At 36.3% G+C, this 23614-nt stretch overlaps 1 protein-coding gene across 2 annotated transcripts in view; it reads left to right on the forward strand.

The window, feature by feature from the left end:
- The window catches only part of MTHFD2L (methylenetetrahydrofolate dehydrogenase (NADP+ dependent) 2 like), a 149847-nt gene that overhangs the window by 32411 nt on the left and 93822 nt on the right, over nt 1-23614 (forward strand). The window contains exons 4-5 of one of the 2 annotated variants that reach the window (XM_037829973.1): nt 17926-18078; nt 19770-19877. In XM_037829973.1, coding sequence (XP_037685901.1) covers nt 17926-18078; nt 19770-19877 — 261 coding nt within the window. The remainder of the gene's footprint in view (nt 1-17925; nt 18079-19769; nt 19878-23614) is intronic. The other variant, XM_037829974.1, reaches the window with a different exon arrangement.

The raw sequence follows: 23614 nt of genomic DNA on the forward strand, positions 1-23614 counted from the left end.
TGGAAAGGTTGAACCACATTGGAGTTGTGCTGGTTGGATCTGTTATGTACCCTATAAAAGGCCATGTTCTTTTAATCCAGTCTTGTGGGGGCAGACCTGTTTTGGGTGGGACCTTTTGATTAGATTGTTTCCATAGAGATGTGACCCTGCCTATTCAAAGTGGGTCTTAATCCTTTGCTGGAGTCCTTTAAGAGAGCTCACACAGAGAGAGAGTAAGAGAAGCTGAGAGAGACATTTTGGAGAGAAGCTAAGATATGTAATCCAGAGTTTGCCCCTGGGAGAAGCAAGCAAGGACCCACAGGAGCTGAGACAGAAACCCAGAGATATTTTGGAGAAAGCCACTGAAACCAGAAGCTGGATAAACCTGGGAGAGGACCAGCAGACTCTGGCCATGTGCCTTCCCTTGTGACAGAGAAACCCCAGATGCCATCAGCCTTCCTTCAGAGAAGGTATTGTCCTCTTGACGCCTTAACTGGGACATTTTCATGGCTTTAGAACTGTAAATTTGAGAACTAATAACCCCCCATTGTAAAAGCCAATCCATTTCTGGTATTTTGCATTACAGCAGCTTTAGCAAATCGGAACAGGAATTTTGATATACATATTTGTTGTAGTATAGGATTTGCATAGGATGAATTTGGTTTCAGAGGGTTAAATAATATGAACTATGTGTAAGCATTAGATCTAACAACAACCACCCAATGAAATTTTAATATGGTGTTTTACAATTACTACTCCCATGACCACAGCTACTACTAATACCACCAATGGCAAATATTTACTAATTATTACTTGCTAGGTGCAACACTAAAATGCTCTGTTTGCAATAACTCACTTAGCAGTCATAATAACCCCTACCAATAGGTGCTATTTTTACCTTTATTTTATAGTTATGGAAACAAAGTGTGCTGGTTTGGAGCTATTATGTACCCCAGAAAAGATATGTTCTTTAATTCATTCTTGTGGGGGCAGATCTATTATTGGGTCGGACCTTTTGATTAGGTTATTTCCATAGATAAATGACCCCACCCATTCAAGTGGGTCTTAATCCTTTACTGGAGTCCTTTAGGAGAGCTCACAAGAGAGAGAGCTTAGATGGAAACGCCCCAGGAGAAGCAAGCAAGGACTCAGAGAAGCTAAGAGAGAAATGCCTAAAGACATTTGGAGACAGCCATGGAAACCAGAACCAGGAGAGAAGGACTAGCAGATGTCACCATGTGCCTTCCCATATGTCAGAGGAACCTGGATACCAGCAGCCTGTCCTCTGAGAAGGTATCTTCCTCTTGATGCCTTAATTTGGACATTTTCATGGCCTTAGAATTCTAACTAGCAACTTAATAAATCCCTATTTTTTAAAGCCAACCCATTTCTGGTATGTTGCATTTCAGCAGCTTTAGCAAACTGAAACACTAAGTTAACCAACTAACTTGTGCCACAGGGGTTGTTAGTAGCAGAACAGTTCCAGGAGAAGCAATTGCAATATCCTTCAACAATAAACACCATCCTACAACAGGGACTCTGAGGTGAGGATCAGGAGTGAAGCTCACCCCAAGTATTTGCTTACTTTCGGGGAAGTCGTATCCATTTCAGAAACACAATTATTAGGTAGAATGGGGAAGATATACTTCCTCTTCTCTGTCTTTTTCTAAAATAGCTTTTCAAGTGTTTCCTTTCAATTTCCTAGCTGAAATTTTTTGAGGTGTAACACTTTTCACTTTATTTATGTAAGAAGATTGGACAGAAATGAGAGTGAAGTGGAGGCTTAAAGGATTAGGTCTGAAGGAATGAGTAAGAAAAGTTAGAGTTCACTGTGCAGATTTAATGAAAAGAAAATCTTCTAGTAATTAGTTGGCTTACAAATGTGGATATTGGCCTAATTAGTAAGCATGGAGGTAGGTGCATCAGTCCAAAGCTTGATCTCTCATTTGGAGAAAAAATAAGTCTCTTAATTGCTTTTGTTGAAAGATTACAAAATTTATGTATACAGAATACTTATTACTCTATTTTAAAAGTTCTTCAGAGCAGAAAATTTTCCTCACTCTGGGCTTCTTCAGGTTTGTAGAGTCATTCATTCTGTTTATATTTAAATGGTTTCTAAATTTTGACTTTACCTTTGCTCTACCTTTTTTTTCCCCCTTTCTCTTTCGGGTAATCTCCAGTGGTGGGTTTGTGAGCTCAGAACAATTCCACATAGAATTAGTTCATTACTTTTTTAGTAACATGCTTCTCCCACTAGTCTATTAGTTCAACCAAAGCAGGGAAAATTGCAGCCAACCTTTTAGCTCTGAAATCCACCTTATCTCATGGTAGACTCTTACTGAATGTTAGTGAAGGAATAAATGAACCCTGTAGTTCCCAGACACTGCCTTTTTGTTGTTGTTGTTGTTGTTACTCAAGCCTCATTCTTCAGTATATTTTCTATATGAAAGACAGTGTGCAAACTGTCACCGATCAAAATTTGGTGAGGCTCTTATACCTCCATATTTATGAAAGCTGCCTGTAAGCTATAATACCTATTATACAGAGGACATGCTAGGAATATGCACATTTTCTTACTTGAATAGAGCTTTAGCCTCTAACTTCTTTAACTACATTGGTTATCTTTCCAGCATTCCAGGGCTGACTTTTTTCCATCCTTCATGTCACTGCCTCAGGGAGCCCTTCCTAGCTCACACCATCAGAAGTTGTTTTCATCCTGCCGTTCTCTATTTCAGACCTGCTTTTTCCTGTGGCAGAGACAGATAAAGCTCCCCAAATAGCCACATGCTGCCTTACATTCCCCAGCTTTTCTTGGCAATTAGTTTGGGCCTTGTGACTACTAGCCACAAGTAGTCTTCAAGGGGTTTTTCTATAAAGGAGAGCAGAAAAGACAGGGAAGGAAGGCAGAAAATGTGCAGGCCTTGCTACAGAGATTTGGTGGTAGTTTATTTATAATGTCTTTTATTTTCTTTTGAGTGAACTAAGAAGCATTCTTCAGAAAAAGAGAGGGAGAGGGAGAGGGAGTGGGGGGGAAGGAGAGGGAGATAAGGGTGAAGATTATAAAAAGTTTGAGCAGAGAAATAAACATATAAAATAGATTTGGGAGTGGAAATTTTAACTGAACATGTAATGCAGTAGGATGGCCAAGTAGTGCTAAGGGTCCATTTGATGTTTGTGGTTAAATCTAAAATGTGGTCAGTTGGCAGAATTGTATCTCTTTTTTTTAAAGGCCACATTTGTCAGTTCAGATGCAGATGTGGAAGGATCAGCAAGTTGAGTAAGAGTTGGGTTTTAAAAAGCTACAGTTTTGCTAGCAAGTATAATGGAGGCATTAAAATGGTCTCACAATAATCTTCAGAGATAATTGTTATAATAGGGCCTATTGAGAAACTGCTGGAAAGAAGATCTCAACTGTACTTGTACATAAAAATCTTCCTTGGAACTTCTGAAACATCCTGTTACCTAATTCCCTGACCAACTAAGTCAGATTCCTTGGAAATGGTCCCTCATTATATACGGATGTACTTTAGATTCTAAAGCACTGTTCCAGCATGTGCCATCTTCCAAAAAATAATATTTTTGACCCAATGATGGGATGTTAAAAATAACTCACACTATTAATATTAGTTTTAGAATTAGGATTATAGTTTAGATAATTTGCATGTTTCTAGGAATTTGTCCATTTCATCTAGGATATCTTATTTGTTGGGCATACATTTGTTCATACTATCCTCATATGGTAGTTCCCGTTTGTTTCTGATTTTAGTTACCTGTATTTGCATCCTCTCCCTTTTTTTCTTTGTCAGTCTAACTAAAGGTTTGTCAATTTTATGGATCTTTTCAAAGAACCAACTTGTAGTTTTGTTAATTTTCTCTAAAGGATTTTTTATTCTCTATCTCATTTATCTCTGACCTAATCTTTGTTATTTCCTTTCTTTTTCTCATGTTGGGTTTAGTTTGCTCTTCTTTTTCTAGTTCTTCCAGGTGTGAGGTTAGGCCACTGATCTGAAATCTTTGGAAGTGACCTTTTTGAGTGACTTCTGGACTGAGGTTGTGTGTGCCTCCCCGTTCTCCTTTTTGTTGCAGTGACCTTGGAGGTTAGATATTACAGATGGTTGTAAACTACCAGAAGAAAGAGAGCAGTATGATTCTTGTTGGGCTTTGAATGAATATGAAAAAAGTACGCACTTATAAACCATGGAGATGTCGGTTTTTTTTTTAAACCAGAGCATAGCCTACATATCCTGAATAATTGAGTTTTCTTCAGTGTTTTGATCCCAATTTTAAATTCTTTATTTAGTATTTATTTGCTTTATGCTTGGTTATGTCCCCAAATATAAGGCCCATGCAGGCTGTAATCATATGTGTCTACTTCACTGTTTTATTCTCATTCCTTTGATTGATAATTAGTACTTAGTGGGCATTTAGTAATTATTTTAAGAATGCTTAAATAAATGAAACATATATAGGCTTCTACCCAGGTGAATGTCACCACATCTTTGCCCCTTCCACCTAAGCCCACAGTATCCCTGAGCCTCTGAGGCTTCTCATACAGTGCAAGGAGATATGGAATGATAAACATGAAAGTTTCTTCCAAGGACCTTAAGCACTGCTCATCTAATTTAGTCACTGAGTCTCTCCTTTATGGATGGACCTCACCTGTTTTATCTGCATTATCAGACATATGGAAGAGAAAATGGAATCAGGAACAATGGAAATAATCAAAAAGTAGAGGATTTGAAGGGGAAAAAGTGTTTTTATTAAGAAGTTAATTTAAAAATCATTCTGTGTTGAGAAGAATTTACCACCACCCTCAGCCCTGTGATCTTTGTATATATGAGGCCCATCCTGGAGATTCGTCTATAAGATGGAATAGTTGAGAGAGCTAGAGATTTGAGTTCCAGCCGGAGGCTAAAATGGCCATTAGCCCAGTAGATCTGCTCTGTCCTCTGAAACTTATCTTTCCCTAGCATTGCTGCTGGGAAAAATGCGAAACTTTCCTGAAGAACACTGTTTACTTTACCAAGCTGCATCACAGTCCCATCAGGTCAGGGTAATGAGTTTAACATATTGCTAAACTCTGTTCTTCCAAGCTGTCAGATTGAAATAAAGAAGACTCACTTCCTGGGCTGTTTCCTGAAGGAAACAGCTGATGAACTTATCATGTAGAGCTCAGATCCCTGAAGGTTTGAAGACCTCCATTCTCATCAGAAAGAACTGACAGATTTCTAGGGTTGGGGAGGAATGCTTGGCGATTCTGTCAACAGCTCCCACAAATACATCAGGATATATGAACATTAAGTCATTTTAATAAATTATGAAAATAAAAAGTCATTCACTCTTGGTGAACTCAAAATATGATAAGCTTTCACTTAGGTTTCTCACATACTTAATAATCTTTGAAAATAGAGGAGACCAAATTTGCATCCAGTCTCCATCACTTGCAGATGTGTGACATTAAGCAAATTACTTAATCTCTCTGCATTTGTTTCCTTTTCTGTTGAATGAGGATAGTAATTCTTAACAGGATTCTTGTGGGGATTAGTATGGTGTCTGTTTACATAGTGAGATTTAATAAATTGTGATGTTGTGTTAGATGTTATTCAAATAGTGCATTTATATCAGTTATACAAGTATTAATCGAGCAGTTATCTTTGTCCAGCAGCATGCTAGGGGTTGTGGAGGATATATAAGAATTAGAGTGAGGCCCTGCCTTCAGGGAGCAGACAGTATAGCTGGAAGATAAAACAAGCACAAACAACACAGCAAATAAAATGAATTATAATAAAATACTTTAGGGTTTTAGAGGTCATTGAGAGCCCAGAGAAGGAGCTTCCTGGAGGAAAAGGACTTGGCTTTGAACTTGTCTGTGCCCCTGATGTTCCATATTGGTTGTTCTTCCACTATTACCTTAATTTTTAGTATCTTTGGATCAACCCCCCAAAATTCCTGCAACCTGAATTGCACTTCACTATTTTTTTTTTTTAATATTTCCATATTACTGTTTTTTCATTTTTTACTGTGGAATATAACATATATATACAAAAGTGATAACTTTCAAAGTGCGATTTAACAAGTAATTAGCATCTTTCAAAGAATGTTATGGGTTACAGTTCCACAGTTTCAGTTATTTCCCTATTGTGAAATATAACATATACAGAAAGGTGATAACTTTCAAAGTACAATTTAACAGAGCAAATTTCAAAGAATGTTATAGGTTATGGTTCCACCATTTCAGTTCTTTCCTTCTAACTATTCTAATACTCTAGCAACTAAGAAAAAAATATATATAAAGATTCAGTATTCATAATCCTTTGTTAAATTCTTATCTGTTGCTACCCCTTCATCTAGTGTAATCACTTTCCTGATCTTCAGGGAGGTCTAGGCAGTGACCACCCTAACTTGTTCATGTTGAAAAGGGGTGTCAACATAATGGGAAAGGGGAACACATCTGGTTGATGTTCTTGAAGAGGCTGTTGGCTCTGAGTTTTGGGACTTATCTGGCATAGGAGCACTGTGGAGGATTTAAGTTTCTGAAAAATAAACTTAGTGAGTGAAACTTTATTATAGAATCTCAGATATGCCCTTCACTCTTTTGACATGGCTTTATTCATCCATCTATTCATTCTTGAAATAGAAATGAATAAAATAATAATATGAATATCTACTATTTATTAGACACAATGCCTAATAGATACTAAATTAAATAAGACATGGTTCTTTCCCTCTGTGTATATATAGTCTCATGTATATATAGTCTCATATAGATTAACGACATTGTCATTTTTACCTGTCTCTTCCATCTTATCTCTTATCCATCCTTAACCTTTGTGTCAAATGTCATTTTTATTTCAGATTTTTCTGAAACCCCTTGTTATGACAGAAGATATATTTTCCTCCTACAAATATGTATAACATAGCATGTTACCTTATATTTATTATTTGAGCATATACTGTATTTTCCCTATTGTATTATAAACTTTTTAGGGGTGAGGACCATGTCGTCTTTATTTTCACAGAATTTAACCCATAATCTTTGTGCATAGTCAATATTCAGGAAATGTTTATTGAATGACTCAAGTGAATAACTGAATAAATGAATGAGAGAATAGTAGTGCCATTAATAGAATCAAAATAGTTAGGATGATAAACTCCTTAGTTTGGGTTTGATTATTGTGAAACTTTTTTTCTTTGCCCAGTCCTCAAATTTTAGAGACACAGAAGCTAAATGAGTGAATTAAGTAAGTGATGGAGCCCGTAACTCAGATTTTTGGTTCCATATCTATGATTCTTGCTACACACTGGATGTTTCAAAGGAAGTAATGAGGAAGATATGGATCTGGGGAGTTAGGTAAGGGGACTGGACTAGAGATAGTAATTTGTAAATATTTAACATAAATAATATGCTTTCTCATTAATCCTTATAAGAAAATTTTTTATGTAGTTAATGTAGATGATTTTAGGTTTTCTGACAAACCTCAAACTTCTTTCAAAACCCATGAGAAACTGTAACTCTTGTCGTATGTGTTGTCATATGTTACTAGTAGCCCCAATGATCCGTCCGACTTTAGGGTCATCTTTTCAGAGATTCTTCTGAATATGAATTTTCATTGATAAGTATCCTTATTTTTATTCATGATACTTAGTGATATACCATATGGCTCCTGAAAGTTATCTTTGACTCCTAAAAATATTTGTCATCACGGGCTTTTTTGGAAACAGTGAAAAAAAATAAGTTCCCTGAAAATACATAGAGCACATAATCTTTTTATAAATAAAAGAACAACTAAAATTAAAAACAAGCCCTTAGACTTCCATTTTTGGTTAAGATGGACTAACAGGGAATAGATTTCTTTCCCTGCTCGAAACAACTAAAAATGGACAAAAAATATAAAACAACAGTTTGCAAGACACTGGACATCAGGCAACAAAGAACAGTGATCTTTAAGATACAGGAAATAAATAAAGTAAGCACTATGAGTGCTCCAGCCTACCACACTGAGCGAGTTTGCAGTCTATGGCACAGAGAGGGGGACCCCAGCCAGAGCCCAGGAGACTCCTAGAATTGAGGCAACAGAGTTGAGAGTCTGGGGAAAACCAGGTAGATAGAGTTTTCAGGGCAGAATAACAAAGAGGAGAGAGCGGCACAGATAAGAGGATACTGGAGATCTGCAGAGGGTACCTGTTGTATAATGAAGAATTTGGCTGTTTTTTGTCCCCAGTTCCTGGGAAATACCCTTTACATCTTTAGAATTTCCCAAGTTAGGAGTGTCTTTTATTATTTTTGGTGGGCCCCAGATCACACCTGATAGTTTATGATAAGAAGATGACTCAGGGTGGGGTCTGGCCATCCTAGAAAGACCAACCATGTGATTAGGGGGTTGGGTCTTTGAGCCACATCATGTAAGCCTGAACTCCAGGAAGAGGAGGGGGACTGGACACTGATTACAGGTGATTACAGGCAGTTGGGGATGAAGCGGCAGGAAAGTGAGGGAGGAAAGAATTACAAGGGGGCACAAGAAGCTTCCGGTGATGGATATGTTTATTATCTTGATGTGGTGGTGGTTTCACAGGTGTGTAAGTACGTCAAAGCTTATCAAGTGGTATACTTTTAAATTGTGCAGTTTATTATATGTCAAATTTACTTCAAGAAAGCTTCTACAAAACAAACCTATTAGGAATACAAACAAATGAAATCTTGGGAATGATAAGCATTGGGTTCGGGATAAAGTTTATATCAGTTTGGAGCAGGAAAGGAGATGGGTGGATTATATGATTGAGGTCATAATTTTGTTTTGGGTGGTGGATTTGCATATTATTCATATATTATTAAAAATTAATTAATTAAACTTGAATTGTGTTTGGACTGATAATGAGATTGTTTTATGAGTCATGAATTATGATTGATCCAATTGATGCATTTGAGGTTCATTCAAAGAAAAATGGCCAGATTTTAAACAGAACAGTTTGTTTCAAACCTTTCTGACATGATTTTGGTGTTCCCATAGAAACAAATACATTCGTACAATCTCATGTATTCATCTTTTCGTTTTTAAAATTTATCATAAGTAACATTTTTATCAGAGAATTTAAGAAGAAGGGGAACATATTTGGAAAGCATCTCTGTTGCATGTAGAGTACCTTATCCACATGATGGCAGCATTGAGCAAGCAGTGATTTATTTATTTATTTATTTATTTTTTATTTTTTTAAGCTTAATGGTTTACACTGGAAACAGTAAATCACTGACTTATGATTTACATGTTAGTGGGGGCTGGTTGGTCTCTGTTACTACTTGTGTTTATCCCCATTCTTACTCAGAAGGAAACTATACCAAGAGTTTTTTAGTCACTTAAATCTATAGAACTTGTCTTTTTGAGCAATTGCTATCACAAACAGGTTGTATGATCTAACTTCAGATGATTTGCTTCTCAAAGTATCATAGAATTTGGGAATTTTTTGAACAACAGTAGTTACTTTTCTTTTCCCTCTTCTAATTTTTCATGGTAAAATCAGCTATTTTTGAACTGTCTGAAAAGCTAACAGTTTGCCAAACTCAAAAAGACCTTTGAAAAACCAAGGAAGGCATGGCCTCTGCCCTTAGGGAAAATGCAGCAGAATGCAAAATTGACATCCTATAGGCCAGATCAACCAGCAGAAAAAAAGCTACTTTTCTTTTAAACAATTTCAAACAATTATTTTCAAAAACTTAATTTAAATGCCTATTAAAATATGCATTCTCCTAGTTCACTATAGTGTCTCTGCAACAAACATACACCCAAACTCAAACCTATCTCTTCCTCTGCCTTGTCCTCCCTACTCAGTTTCACATAGGTTTAAAGGTTGCCCAACTTCAAACTTTTATTAACAGCTTGGCCTCTAAGGACGTTTGACTTTTAAACCCAGCATCTATTCAGTCAGTATTTATTGAACCTCGTCTATGAGACAGACCCCGCTAATGATGGAATTTACTAGTGATGACTAAAATATGGTCCTTGTATTCAGTGAGCTCTTGGTCTACTGAGTGGGTGGATGGGTGGGGGAGATTTTGCAATGGAACAGATAAAAGCATTAAAAAGATTTAGTAAATGCAAGCAAGAGGAGGTATACAGTGACCAAAGTGCTGTGGGAGACATTTTTCCTAGATGGTCATAGTATCTAAGAAGATCCTGCCTGGGGAATTCAGCACAGGAGTAACCTTCATAAAGGAGGTGACATCTGAAAGATTTTTAGTTAATACAGAGATGTAAAGGAAGGATGATCATTTTGGTCAAAGGAAACATTATGTGCAAAGATTTGCAGTGAGAAAGCCGAGTTGATTCAGAGAAAGAGAAGTTCAGAGCTGTTGCAGAATTGTTGGCAGGAGATAAGATTGGAGCACAAGTGATGACAAGTTGATAAGTGGCCATATAAACTTTGCTATGGAATTTGGATATTATCTTTTATAAAGTGGAAGGTGCAGAAAGCAAAAAGATGTGCCATGATCAGCCTCACTCTTAAGGACATTAGCAAGGGAAAATGAAAATTTTAATAATAATAAAAAGCTTTTGATTATGAATAACAAGGAAGTAAAGACAGCCTCTTTAATTTGGTTAGGAAACAAAGTGGTGGTGATAATAGTAATCTGATTCTTGGAGCCCTTTAAAAAAAATAAACCAACAAAGAAAGTTAGTGTAAAAAGATTCTTCTGAAATAGATGAGATTGAGAGCATTTAGGGTGGTGGCTGTAGCACAAAATGTGAATATAATTAAAACTATTGATTTGTATATGTGAAAGTGGGTAAAATGGGAAATTTTAGGTTGTATATATGTTACAGAATAAAAATTTTAAAAAGCCATAGATCTGTACAACACAAAAAATGAACTCTTATGTAAACTATGAACTATAGGTAATAGTATAACTATAATAATATTGTTTCTTCAATTGTAACAGAAGTGCAACACATGCAAAGTGTTAATAATAGGAAAAACTTGTCTGTGAGAGTGGTATATGGGAACTCTGTGTCTTCTGCATGATTTGTCTGTTGGACATTATATGAACTTTGGATGTTACTCTGAAGTGAAATGGAAAAACAAAAACAAAAATATTGGACAGTTTTGAGCACAAGAGTGTTGTGATCCAATTTATGTCTTAAAATGATCACTCTGGCTTCTGTATTGGGAATTGATTATAAAGAGATCAAAACGGGAGCAGGGAGAGCAATTAAGAAGTTACTGCAATAATCTTGGGAACAAGTCAGTTTATATCTCTGGGCTTCTCACATTTACTCATAAGGGGTTAGAGGATCTGTATATTCCTAATATAAAGCTAACAAAAGCAGATGGAACTTATTGCTTTTTAAAGAAAAAAAGGGAACCTTTTTCTTTTGAAAAGCATCTGGATATTTCTTTGTAGAAAGACTCTTAAAAGACCTATCTATTTATATGATGGCTCTCTGACCCTCCTCATTGATTTACCAGTTCAACAAATATTTACCTGGCATCCAATCTATATATAACTCTGTGCTAGACACTAGAGAGAAGGGATAGTTAGAAAGCAATTTGAGACTAAACCATCACCCTTAAGAATTTTGCTTGCAAGGTCCCCAAAACAGTGTCTCTTTTTTCCCCCTTGTGTATTTTAAGAGAAGCACATTAGAATAGATGTTCTTGTTTACCTGAGAATTTCCTCTAATGAAATATATATTGCTTCATGGCTGGGACTGAATATTTGATAGAATATAGAATGTAGAACTGTATATTTGACTGAATATTTGACAGAATATAGAGCCTAGGAAATTAAGGCACTTAAACCAAGGTCTTTTCAGAAATGCTTCTGAAGAATAAGGTAATTTTAGGATCTCCATGTACTCTTCCGATCACTCAAGAGAATCACGTAGGGCAAAGGTTAGCAACCTTAGCGTGATATGTAGGTTCCAGCTCCATTAATTTTTTTTTTTTTTTTTAAAGCCTATGAAGTAAGCCTGTCTGGGGACATCCTGGGCAGTTTCTGTGGCTATGGGAGGGTCAAGCTAAACAAGGGTGGAGAGCCAGATCCACCTGTTTCTGGCCTAGAGAACACCTCCCACTCCACCTCGAGGCTCCACTATATTCTCAAATTTGGGGGTGGAATAGCATAGTGAGGTTGGAGTCACTTCCCATTCTTCTCTAGGCCCCTCACCCCTCAATGCAGAAACAATTGTGAAGAGGTATTGGGCAAGTGCTAATCATCTGATAAGTATTTTCTGTCTCAAAACCTTAATATAGACTCCAGAGAGTGAGTTTAAATATTATTTATTGACTTGAGAACAATGAACACGGCTTCCAAAAGTTTCTTTCTTATTTACTCCTAAGAAATAATTAACCCTTTAAGAGACAATAACTAAATAATTTGATTAGGCAGACATTTATTCCATTAGAATGTAAGCTCCAGAGGGCAGAAGTTTCATCTGTTTGGCTCGTGGATATATCCTAAACCCCTAGAATAATACCGGCACATGGTAGGCACTAAGTAAATATTTGTTGGGTGAATAAAATTAGTGAATTTTCAGGGGCCTCAAAAGCACTCTAAGGGTGAGGGCTTTAACCTATTAACATAAAGCTTTGCCTTAAATTTCAGATTTCTTAAGTACTGAATGAAGAAATAGATGTAAAAAAAAATTAACCAAACATGAATCTTTTACATTAAATTTTTTTCAGAGGAGGAAATAGCACCTGATATCTATGCATGTAGATGCAGAGATATCCACAAATCAGGATTTTAATGAAATCCACCTTTGGTTTTTTTTGTGTATTTTAAAAGATGGAAGTTGCAGGATGTAGAAGAATCAGACATTTTATCCTGTTCTTCTAATTATCCCTAGTGTGTCCATTAACTTTTTCCCTCAGTTTCGATGTCTATAAATCAGATAGTAGTAGTCATTTATTAAGTAAATATTTATTCAGTGCTTTCTGTGTTCCAGGCACTTTTCTAGTGTTGAGGATACATCAGTGAACAAAACAGACAAATAGTTCTGCCCTTGTGGAGTTTCTGTTGTAGCAGGGGTGACAGACAATAAAAAATAAACATAATAAATAAGCAATTATATTTATTAGAAGTTGATATGTTATGAGGAAAAAAGAAAAAAAGTAGAGCAGAGTAAGCAGGATTAGGAATGTTGGGGGCAGGATGTATTTTTCCTTTTCCCTTCAGCATTTTATTGTGAAAAAATTTGAACTTAACAGAAAAATTAAAAGAGTGGTACAATGAACAACCATGTATCCCCGATGCAGATACTATAATTAACATTTTGCTTTATCACATATCTATCCATCTATTCATCTACCAATCCATCTTATTTTTGAAGCATTTGAAGGCAATTTGCTGACATGAGAGCACTTAACACACCCCTAAACCTTCAGCATGCATATCATTAACTACAGTTCAGTATTTGTGTTTTTATGTGAAATTTACATGCATTGAAATGCATACATCTTAAGTGTGCAATTACATAAGTTTTGAAAAATGTAAACTCCTGTGTAACCTAAACCCCTATCAAAATATAGGACATTTTCATCAACCAGGAGAGTTTCACCATGCCACTTTCCAGTCAGTCTCTGTCCCTGCTCTTCAACCCCCACCCTCAGGAAGCCAGTGTTCTGATTTTTTTCATCTTAGATTAGTTAGGCGCCTCTTCTACAACTTCATGTTAATTGAAACATTTACTAAGTTCTCTTTTGTATAAGGCTTCTTTGACTAAGCATAATATTTTTGAGATTCATCCCTATTATTGCATAAATAAGTAATTCATTCCTTTTTATTGCTGAGTGGCGTTCCATTATGTGGAATATACCACAGTTTGCATATCCATTTTCCTGTAGATGTCCAGCTGAGCTTTTCCGGTTTTTGGCTATTATGAATAAAATCTCCATGAATGTTCCTGTTTAAATCTTTCTGCATGCATAGGTTTTTATTTCTCTTGAGTAAATATGTAAGAGTAAAATGGCAGATCCACAGGGTAGATCCATGCTTAGTTCTTTAAGAAACTGAAGACCTTTTTCCAAAGTGGTTGAACCCTTTTTCACCCTTAAAAACAATGTATAAGAGTTCTGGTTGCTTCGTATCTTTGCCAAAATTTGGTGTTATCAACCCTTTTAATTTCAGCTATTTTAATGGACATGTAGTGGTATTTCAGTCTGGTTTGAATTTTTATTCATTTGATGATTATTAATATTGAATATGTTAACTAAAGTAATATCTTCAAAAGATCTTATTTACAGTGGGTTCATACCCACAGGAATGGATTAAGATTAAGAACATATTTTCCTTGTGTATATAGTTCAATCCCCACCACCATTTCTGAAGAGAGCATTTTACCTCTTTGAAGCTTTTGATCTTTATTCCTCTTACTTCTTTCTCTTGTCTTATTGCACTGGCTAGGATTTCCAATAAAACACTGAACTAATAGGAATAGACACCCTTGCCTTTATCCTAATTTTTCAGGAAAGAGTTCGGTATTTCGACTTCACATGTTGCTTTTCTGGGGAACCACAGCTGAGATCTCTGTTCAGTTCTTGTAGCCTTAGGTGGGCTGCTTGGAGTTTGCCTCCTGTGTATGTATTTCAGGAGTCAAGTCAGAAATTTGAGTAGAACTTTATATACATAATTTGAGTTTCCACTCTATGGCTTTCTTTTGGATATATCCCTTCACTTTCCAGCTGCTATAGTAGTCCCAAACTTCAAGCCAGTTGACTGAAGACTTCTATTGGAATTCCAACTGCCCTGGGAAACTTATCCAGTGCCATTCCTTTCCTCAAATGTCTACTCACCTCCAAATTCTGCCTGCTTTTGCTGACTCTCCAGTGCTTTGAGAGAGTTGTTTTTTTAAAACACATTTTCCCAAATATACAGTTGTTTTCAGTGAGAAGTCTGGTTCATCATGAGCTACTTCACCATTACCAGAAGTAGAACCTGTATCTTAAATGATGTGGTCAAGCTAGTGCTCACTGGAAATGGGGCATTCTATGAACAAAAATGTTTTCTAAACATTTTTAGAAAATTGATGCTATTGAGTTTCATGAGTATTTTGTCTCTTCATTTTATGAGCCACAGGATAAGACTCCAGGAGACTTTTAGTAGCAGTCCTACGAAAGTATGAAATGTATTTATTTCTCTTACTTATATAGGAATAGGTACGATTGGTTGTAAAATGTTTCATGCCTTTTTGCATATGTTTAGACATGTTATCTAATGTGGGAACAGAATTGTATTTGGGATCTAGAAGAAGCAGCACATTTCTCAGGACATTTTAGGATTATCTAGAGTTTTGCTCAGAAGGGGTGGGGTACCTTCTACGGTTTTAATTTTTGCATGATATTTAAAATGATTAATGTTTGTTATGACTTCTATATGATACAGAAGGAGAAAGTGTTTTTAGAGCAAAAAAAAAAAATGTGGATTTGAATTCTGGATACCTCTCTTAGTTTTTTGAGATTAGCAGAGTCTCTTGACCTCTTCTTTGAGCCTCATCTGTAAAATGGAGATGATAATACTTTTATTCATTAATTCCAGGTAGCTGTGAGATCAAAGTGGAAAACTAGTGTGATGGTAACATGAATATTGTAAAGCACTATTTAAATGTAAAATATACTACCTTATATTATTGTTCTGCACTGTATGTTATATAATGAAAGGTGCATCTTTCTGGCAAGGGGCTTATGTGAAATTTAACCCACTGCTAAGATGATGTAGCATTACATAAAATGATGTATGAATTGGTTTCCTTAGTTTTTATATAGTTAACATTTTTTAGTCTATTCATATGAGACTCTATTCCCATTAGACTAAATAACTCCAATTTTTATGAGTCCTCTATGTCACATCTTTTTGCATATACAGGTATCTGTGTTTTAATCAACTGTAACTTAAGTAGCTTAAGACAAAATTTTTCTGAAGTGTTGATCTGAATTGAAGTTTATGAAATGCACTGTAATCGCCATTTACTAGTGTTAGTCTCCAAATTTTCAGGTGCATACATTTCTTATCAAGTGTTTCAGCTGGTACGTGAGATGAATTACTTGTTACAACTTCAATGATACTTTCAGCACAGAGGAGTAGATGGCTAAATTCAGTGTGGCTCAGGAATATTGGTAAGAGGATGACTCTCAAAATCTCAAAATCTCAATAGAGTCATCAGTGAGTTTTCTCAACAGTGTCTCAGCCTGCAATTACACTGGCTAGTCTTGAACTTAGAAATGAAATAATTTGAACCCTAACTCAAAAATGAGACTTCAGGTACAATTTTTTTTAATTTACAGAAGTTTTTATTTCATTGTGAAAAATATAATTGGATAGGTAATGGGAAGTTAAAGCTTAAAATATACAAGGTTCCTATTTGGAATGGTGGAAATGTTTTGGCAATGGATGGTGGTGGTGATAGAACAACATTGTGAATGCAATTAGCAGCACTGAAGTATAATCTGAATATGATTAATAGGGAAAATAGTAGATTGTATATATGATAACAGAATAAATTCTTTTTAAAATCCGTGGAACTATACTACACAGTGAACCCGAAGGCCCGAAGGTAGACTATGAACTTTAATTAATAGTACAATTATAAAAATGCAGTTTCATCATTGCATCAATTTCAAGGTGTTATGGGAATTCTGTATTTTATGCATGATTGTTCTGGACACCCTCAACAATCCGTGGTGTGAAGTTTCTCATGAGTGGTGGTGAGTAAAAACTGAACCATTATCATCATCATCATCCATATTCCATGCTTTAAAAAACTAATAATTCTGTCCTTAAATAGTAAATTAAACAAAATTTTTAAGCATTTCTAGAATATATATAGTGAGCTTCTAGCTTCAGAGAAAACAGATGGAGGCTTCTCTGCTAGAACCTCATAGAAAGAATGTAGTTATTAAAAGTGAAAAACTGTTGAATGAAGAAACTTTCCAAAGACCCAGTTTCTGTTTGACTATGATTCAAATTACTAGTTTTATATATTTCAAAGACTTCTTTTATAGTGTCATGATGGTAAATTGGATCTACTCAAAGTAGGTGGACACTTTTAGAATACAAAAGAGCTAAGGCGAAAGGCATAGCTCCCTGAAAACAAGAGCTTTGGTCATGTTTTAAAAATTATGTCTAATTTAAAAATTTAAAAATGGCATCCATTGTGTAATGGACAAATGAACTTTTATGTAACAAATATACCTTCATATCAGTATATTAGGCGCATAGGTTAATTGTTGGGTTAATGGTAACCTAAATTACTCTGCATGAAATAGTAAGAGCCTATTTTATATTTCCATACTTACAACTTATTTTTCAAAATGAGATGATTAGCATCCCATATCTCATTTGGTTAGTTCATCACTCAGGTTATATTTTTAACTTTCCATGTAGGAAACCATAATGATATTTGGGATTTTGATGCTTTAGGGAAAGGATTTGTGAAAGTGTGTGTGTGTCTTCTGTATTTGTTTTTTTTGTCATGTAATTTGAAAGGAAGCTAGATACTAATGATGTTATGAATATTTTTACCTGTTAACAAAACCCTTTTAAATCTGCAATGCTTGAAGTATTTAATAGAATCTTATTAATGGAAATATCCTTTATAGGTGAAACTTGGAATCAAACCCTCTAAATGTGAAAATATGTTGAGGCAAACACATATCACATAGCTGTTTCCAGATCTCATTGGTATTGTTTCAATTTCACAAATTTTCCCCTTTCACTAGACCAGCCACTTCTTGCCCTATAATTGCATTATGCTCTTACAGAAGTTAATTGCAATCATTAGTCAAGAGCACTTGGCTTACTTATTTTGGTGGCATGAAAAGGAACAGGGTAATGATTTTATACCTTTCCTGAAGCTGAATAATAAGCTCTGGCTGTTGGTCCTTGGATTTCATTTTCAAGACATCAAAATAAAGAAATCATTGAAAAAGTAGACCAATTTTATTTACTTTTTTCAGACCATGTGGATGAGCGAACAATATGCAATGGAATTTCCCCTGAAAAAGATGTAGATGGATTTCATATGATCAATATTGGAAGACTGTGCCTTGATCAGCATTCTCTCATACCTGCTACTGCCAGTGCTGTTTGGGAAATAATAAAAAGAACAGGTAATTTGTGGTCTGAAGTGAGTGGATGCTAAATGCCAAACTGAGTATTTGTGCAATACCTTGATGGAATCATCTTAGTTTTATTGCATGATAGAAAATGATAAACTATGAAACTTCAGTCATTAGAAAGATATAAAGTTATAGAAGTCAAAGAATAATCCAAAATAAAATAAAATGAGGACTATGTGCTGGTGTACTAATAACTGCAGCAGCACCTTGCAGGGAGTGACTTTTCCAAATAGTTAGGTATATCTCCCAACTTAAATTTCTATATTTTGATGACAGTCTTGCCAAAATGCATCATATTTTCCCTTACCTTTAAAAGCAAAGTATGCTAAACATATTTGAACCATCTCTAATTACCTAGAGTTTCATTATAAACATTAACTATTGAACTGTGCTAAATATAGCATTGCTCTCAGAATCATGAGATGTGTAGTGATGTTTACCCTAAATTAACTGACCCCATGTTGCCTTTTATATTGATGATTCTCCTGCTTCTGTCACTGTCACTTCAGTTTCATCAGCATCTTCTTTCTAATTTGCTGTTCTCTAACTAATGAGAGAAAAATTTCAAGGGAAAGCAGAACCTAGAATCAAACTCTTAGAAGATTAGCACTTGCAAAAACCTTACTTATAACTTCCTTATTTTACTGATGAAGAAACTGAACCCAAAAGGGGTAATGTGTATCAAAGCAGTAAGTTTTATTTTTCATACCCTTCTTAGTCCATAAGCTTAATGCTTCTCTCCTTTGAGTAAAGTTCATGAGCTTTGTGAGAAATACATTTTTTCCCATGTTGTTCTTTCCTAGATGGGCTCAAAGTTTGATTGCCGATTAAGCTCTACATTATTGTACTTTGCTTACTTTATAATTAGTAATTAATATATATTTAAGCCTGTGCACTTCTAACTCTTCATGTGAATTTCAATGTTCAAAAGTAATTTAGTGGTAGGTTAAAAGTGTTTTTGGTTTTTTAAATGAGGACTAATCAGAAAGGAAGTGACAAATCGATGAAGTGTAAAAGAAATAATTATAAATAATGAATGTAGGTGTTCTAGTTTGCTAATGCTGCAGAATGCAAAACACCAGAGATGGATAGGCTTTTATAAAATGGGGGTTTATTTTGCTACACAGTTACAGTCTTAAGGCCACAAAGCGTCCAAGGTAACACCTCAGCAATCGGGTACCTTCACCGGAGGATGGCCAATGGTGTCCGGAAAACCTCTGCTAGCTAGGAAGGCAGCTGGCGTCTGCTCCAAAGCTCTGGCCTCAAAATGGCTTTTTCCCAGGACGTTCCTCTCTAGCAAGCTTGCTCCTCTTCAAAACATCACTCACAGCTGCACTCCGTTCCCTCTCTTTGAGTCAGCTCATTTATATAGCTCCACCGATCAAGGCCCACCCTGAATGGGTGGGGCCATGCCTCCATGGGAACATCTCATCAGAATCATCACCCACAGCTGGGTGGGGCACATTCCAAGCAAATCTAACCAGCACCAAAAACGTCTGCCCCACAAGACCGAAAAGATAATGGCGTTTGGGGGACACAATACATTCAAACCGGCACAGTAGGGCACATTATAGACATAATTCAAATTTAATTAGAAGTTTTAAAAAATGTTTCAGTTGGCTGTTACATGTTTTATTTTCTTGTTGGTAATTCTGCATTCAAATCAAACTTTGTATTTTAAGGAATTGAAACATTTGGGAAAAATGTGGTTGTGGCTGGAAGATCCAAGAACGTAGGGATGCCCATTGCAATGCTTTTACACACTGATGGAGAGCATGAACGGCCAGGAGGTAGGTAGGACCTTGGAGAATATCTATATTCTTATAATTTTCTTATTTCTTAAAATGAACATCTAAAAGCTTTTAAAAATGTCACTTAGCATATTTTTGGGTTTAGGCAATTAATGGTTTCCCTTATTCCTCATTGGATGGTGTGAGGGCCTTGAAAATGAATAAAGGAGTTACTGAAAATATGTGACCCCTTTGTTCCTATTTTTTCTTTAAATCATTAACAGTATAGATGTTAAGAAAGATGAAAAGCCACTGGATACATAAAAATACACCTCAGAGAATAGAAAATGAACAAAACACGAAACTTGAAATGTTGGATATAGAATTCCTAAAATGGCAAGATCTTGGTACTTTAGAAGTTATCTAGTTAGTTCACCTTACAGTTAATGAAGTTCAGGCTTAGACTTGTTAACTGATTTTCCTGGGTTAGACAACTAGTCACTGAGCTGGGAGGGATAATGATTCCCAAATCACTAAGAAAATCCTGCAAAGTATGATAGTGTCTGAGAATGTATGGTCACGTTCTCCAGGTGCCTGCAATCTCACCGTCATCCCAGGACCTTAGTTTCTTCTGCAGCCTAATAGCTGGGTACAGAGAAGCTCCCTGGATATGGGGTGGACATGAGGAGGAAATCTGGCAAAGGGGTAATGAGGCATTGTGTGTGGTTGCATGAGCCAGTGTGGGTAGACAGCACTAAGGTAACAACTCTTCACTGTCTTCTAAATTCTGCATCTTGTTCCAATACTGGGAAAACACCAAGTTCATATTCTTAATAGATGTAGTTATTGGTCTATGTATGTGTCAGATCCCTATTCCACTTCTTTTACCCTTTACTACTCTTAATATTTGATACAGCAAGTACTGCACTGGCTATTTTAATTCCAAGAAGAGGGGGAACACATTTTTGCTTTCTAAAATTTAATCAGAGCTGATTGACACCTTCATGCTCACACACACTCATACAAACACACAACAACAACACACGTAGATTTCTTATTATTAACCATGGAGAACCCCTCCGATTTTGGATAATAATACTTACTTTAGGATCTTGGTTAGATAATGCATATAAAATAATTTTTAAACCATAACGTCCTATGGAAATATAAGCCCAAGGGTACCTTTTATCACTTATCAAAATTATGAATTATGAGGCTTTTAAATATTGTTTTCACTTTCTGGGATTTAAATATTGGCAGAAAGCAATATGTTTATCCAGATCATAGAAAATTAGGATCCAGTAGTGACTTCAGGTAACATAAAAAAGACTTACCTTTGAAGAACTCTTTGAAAGGCCAAATATCATGGTATAAGCACAGTTTTCATGGTATCCATCAACAATGTGGCATTCCTAGTTTCATTGTTCACTTCTAGCTGAATCAACTAGTGCTTATCTATCTCTTAGAGTATAATAAAATATTGGCTCATATTTACCTTTATGTAATAGTTTCTATGTTAAGCAAGGTAGAACAACCAAGGATGTTTACCCTGGTATACTATTTTTTGTGGAAAATTTTCACCAAGATCCAGTAAGAAAATAAATTTTCTTCATTTTCCACATTTTATTTTCTTATCTCATTAATAATATAACACACAGCACTATGTACCTCAACAGTTTGCCCAGTACTTTCTCATATACCATCTTATTTAGGTCTCAACAATTGTGGCATGGATTAATATTTTTCTCATTTTGCAGCTAAAGGAAATAAACCTTAGAACTTGAAGTGAATTGCCTAAGTCCACACAATATGGATATGATAGATCCAGAGCTGGAAGCTGGTGTTGACTGTGTGGTTAGGAGGATAGGCATGGAGTCAGATCACCCTCCAAGTGGGCCAGTCATTTAATCTGTGTAAGCCTCCACTTTATTCATCTGTAACATGTAGATTAGAGTAGTATCTCTTTCATAGGGTTACTGTGAAAATTAAGTGAGATAATGAATGTAAAGCACCAATGACAGTGCCTGACATATAGTAAGTTAAGCCCTTGGCACATGTTGGCTGTGTCCTTTACTATTGCTTCAATTACTATTCTTAAGTTAATAACCTGTAGTCATGATAACCATAAAGTTTAGAGTAACATGATCTGAAGTTAATGCACTTTTGATCTGTATTCAAACTTTCTTCTTCTTCTGATGTGTTTAATATTTTCTTTTTTTAGATAAATCTAACCTTTTCTTGTAATTATGTATACTTTGAATAAACTCAGAATTTATAAAAATTCTATAAAATCATTTGATTAGAAATGTTACATTATAATATCCAAATAATACTTTACAATGTACATTTTCTTGGCATCAGGCATCGGTATATTATATGCTAATTTCTTACTAAATTTCAATTCCGAGTTTTTTGCTCATATATAAAATACTTAGTCCACGAAAATTAATTGACCTTTTCTGTATCCAATTTTAAAACAGACATTCCAATGTCATAAAACATATAAACTTTAAAACATATTTATACTTTGTTATAAAATATTCTCACTTCAATGCATAGTCAAATTGAATAAAAGTGGAAATAATTATAATATTGGTGACTTAGAAGCCAGGTAGTTAAACTTATCTTTATCATAGCGGCACCAATGAGCCATTATAATACCTTAAAGGTACTAAATTATATTAAAAATGGTATTGGAGGGAGAACCTAAGATGGTAGCTAGGAGAGACAGGGCAAAAAAACACCTCCGTGAAAAATACTAGATAAAAGCCAGAAAGTGACCCAGAACACCAGTTCCAGCGATGCACCAACTGGACAAGGTCTGCTAAATCCACAGGGACCGTGCACTTGGTGAAACTGGGAGTCTGCATTCTGAAACAAGTGAGTGAGCCTGCTGAATATCTGGCAGCCATGCTGTGATGTGGGGAAACCATGGGTTGGTGTTTGGAGGCAGACTAGTTCTTTTTTAAAAAACCCAAAAGCGGCTGCAGATCCGGCAGCGAGAACCACACAATGAAATGTGGTAGGAACGGGCTGTGTGAATGCCTCAATATCTGGCACGGAAGATAGCCTTTCACGCACCTGCTGCTAATTGTCTCAGAGTGAGGGAGGCAGAGGTGAGCCAAAAGGGGATAATAACCACAACCCTTGCAGCCATCTTCCTGGTGGGCTGGGATCGCTCCTGCCCAGTGCCGGAGCCACAGCCCAGAGCTGCGCCAAAAAACCCAGCGCGACAGGAAGTGTTTCCAGCAACACGCGCACATGCCACAGTATCGGGCGTGGACAAGAGCCTTTTGTGCACTCACAGCTAATTGTCCTGGAGCTGGGAAGGCGGAGCTGTGCGAAAAGGGGGAAATTAACACGCCTCGTACAGCCATCCTTACAGCAGGCTGGGAATGCACCTACATGGCCCAGCGGCTCAGAACTTCCCTTGAGGGACGGCACGCACTTATGACGTAGACAACCTTCCCCCAGCAGAGGCCCGAGAAGGGCACAGCTTGGAAGAGGGACCCACTCGGAAATCCCAGGGACCATACACCAATACCAAGGACCTGTGGGTCACTGGCAGAGACAATCTGTGGTGAGACTGAAATGGAGGTTTAGATTCTTGCAACAGCCTTAAATCTCCAGGAACACCTGGGAGGTTTGATTATTAAAGCTGCTCTCCCTCCCTAACCACTCAGACACACACCCCACATTCATGGCACACAGCACCAACAACATACCCAAACTTGGTGCACCAGTTGGACCCCACAAGAATCAGACCCCCACACACCACAAAGACAAAGTTGGGGAGA

Source organism: Choloepus didactylus, chromosome 3 (genome assembly GCF_015220235.1).
Source record: "Choloepus didactylus isolate mChoDid1 chromosome 3, mChoDid1.pri, whole genome shotgun sequence".
Classification (NCBI taxonomy): Eukaryota; Metazoa; Chordata; class Mammalia; order Pilosa; family Megalonychidae; genus Choloepus; species Choloepus didactylus.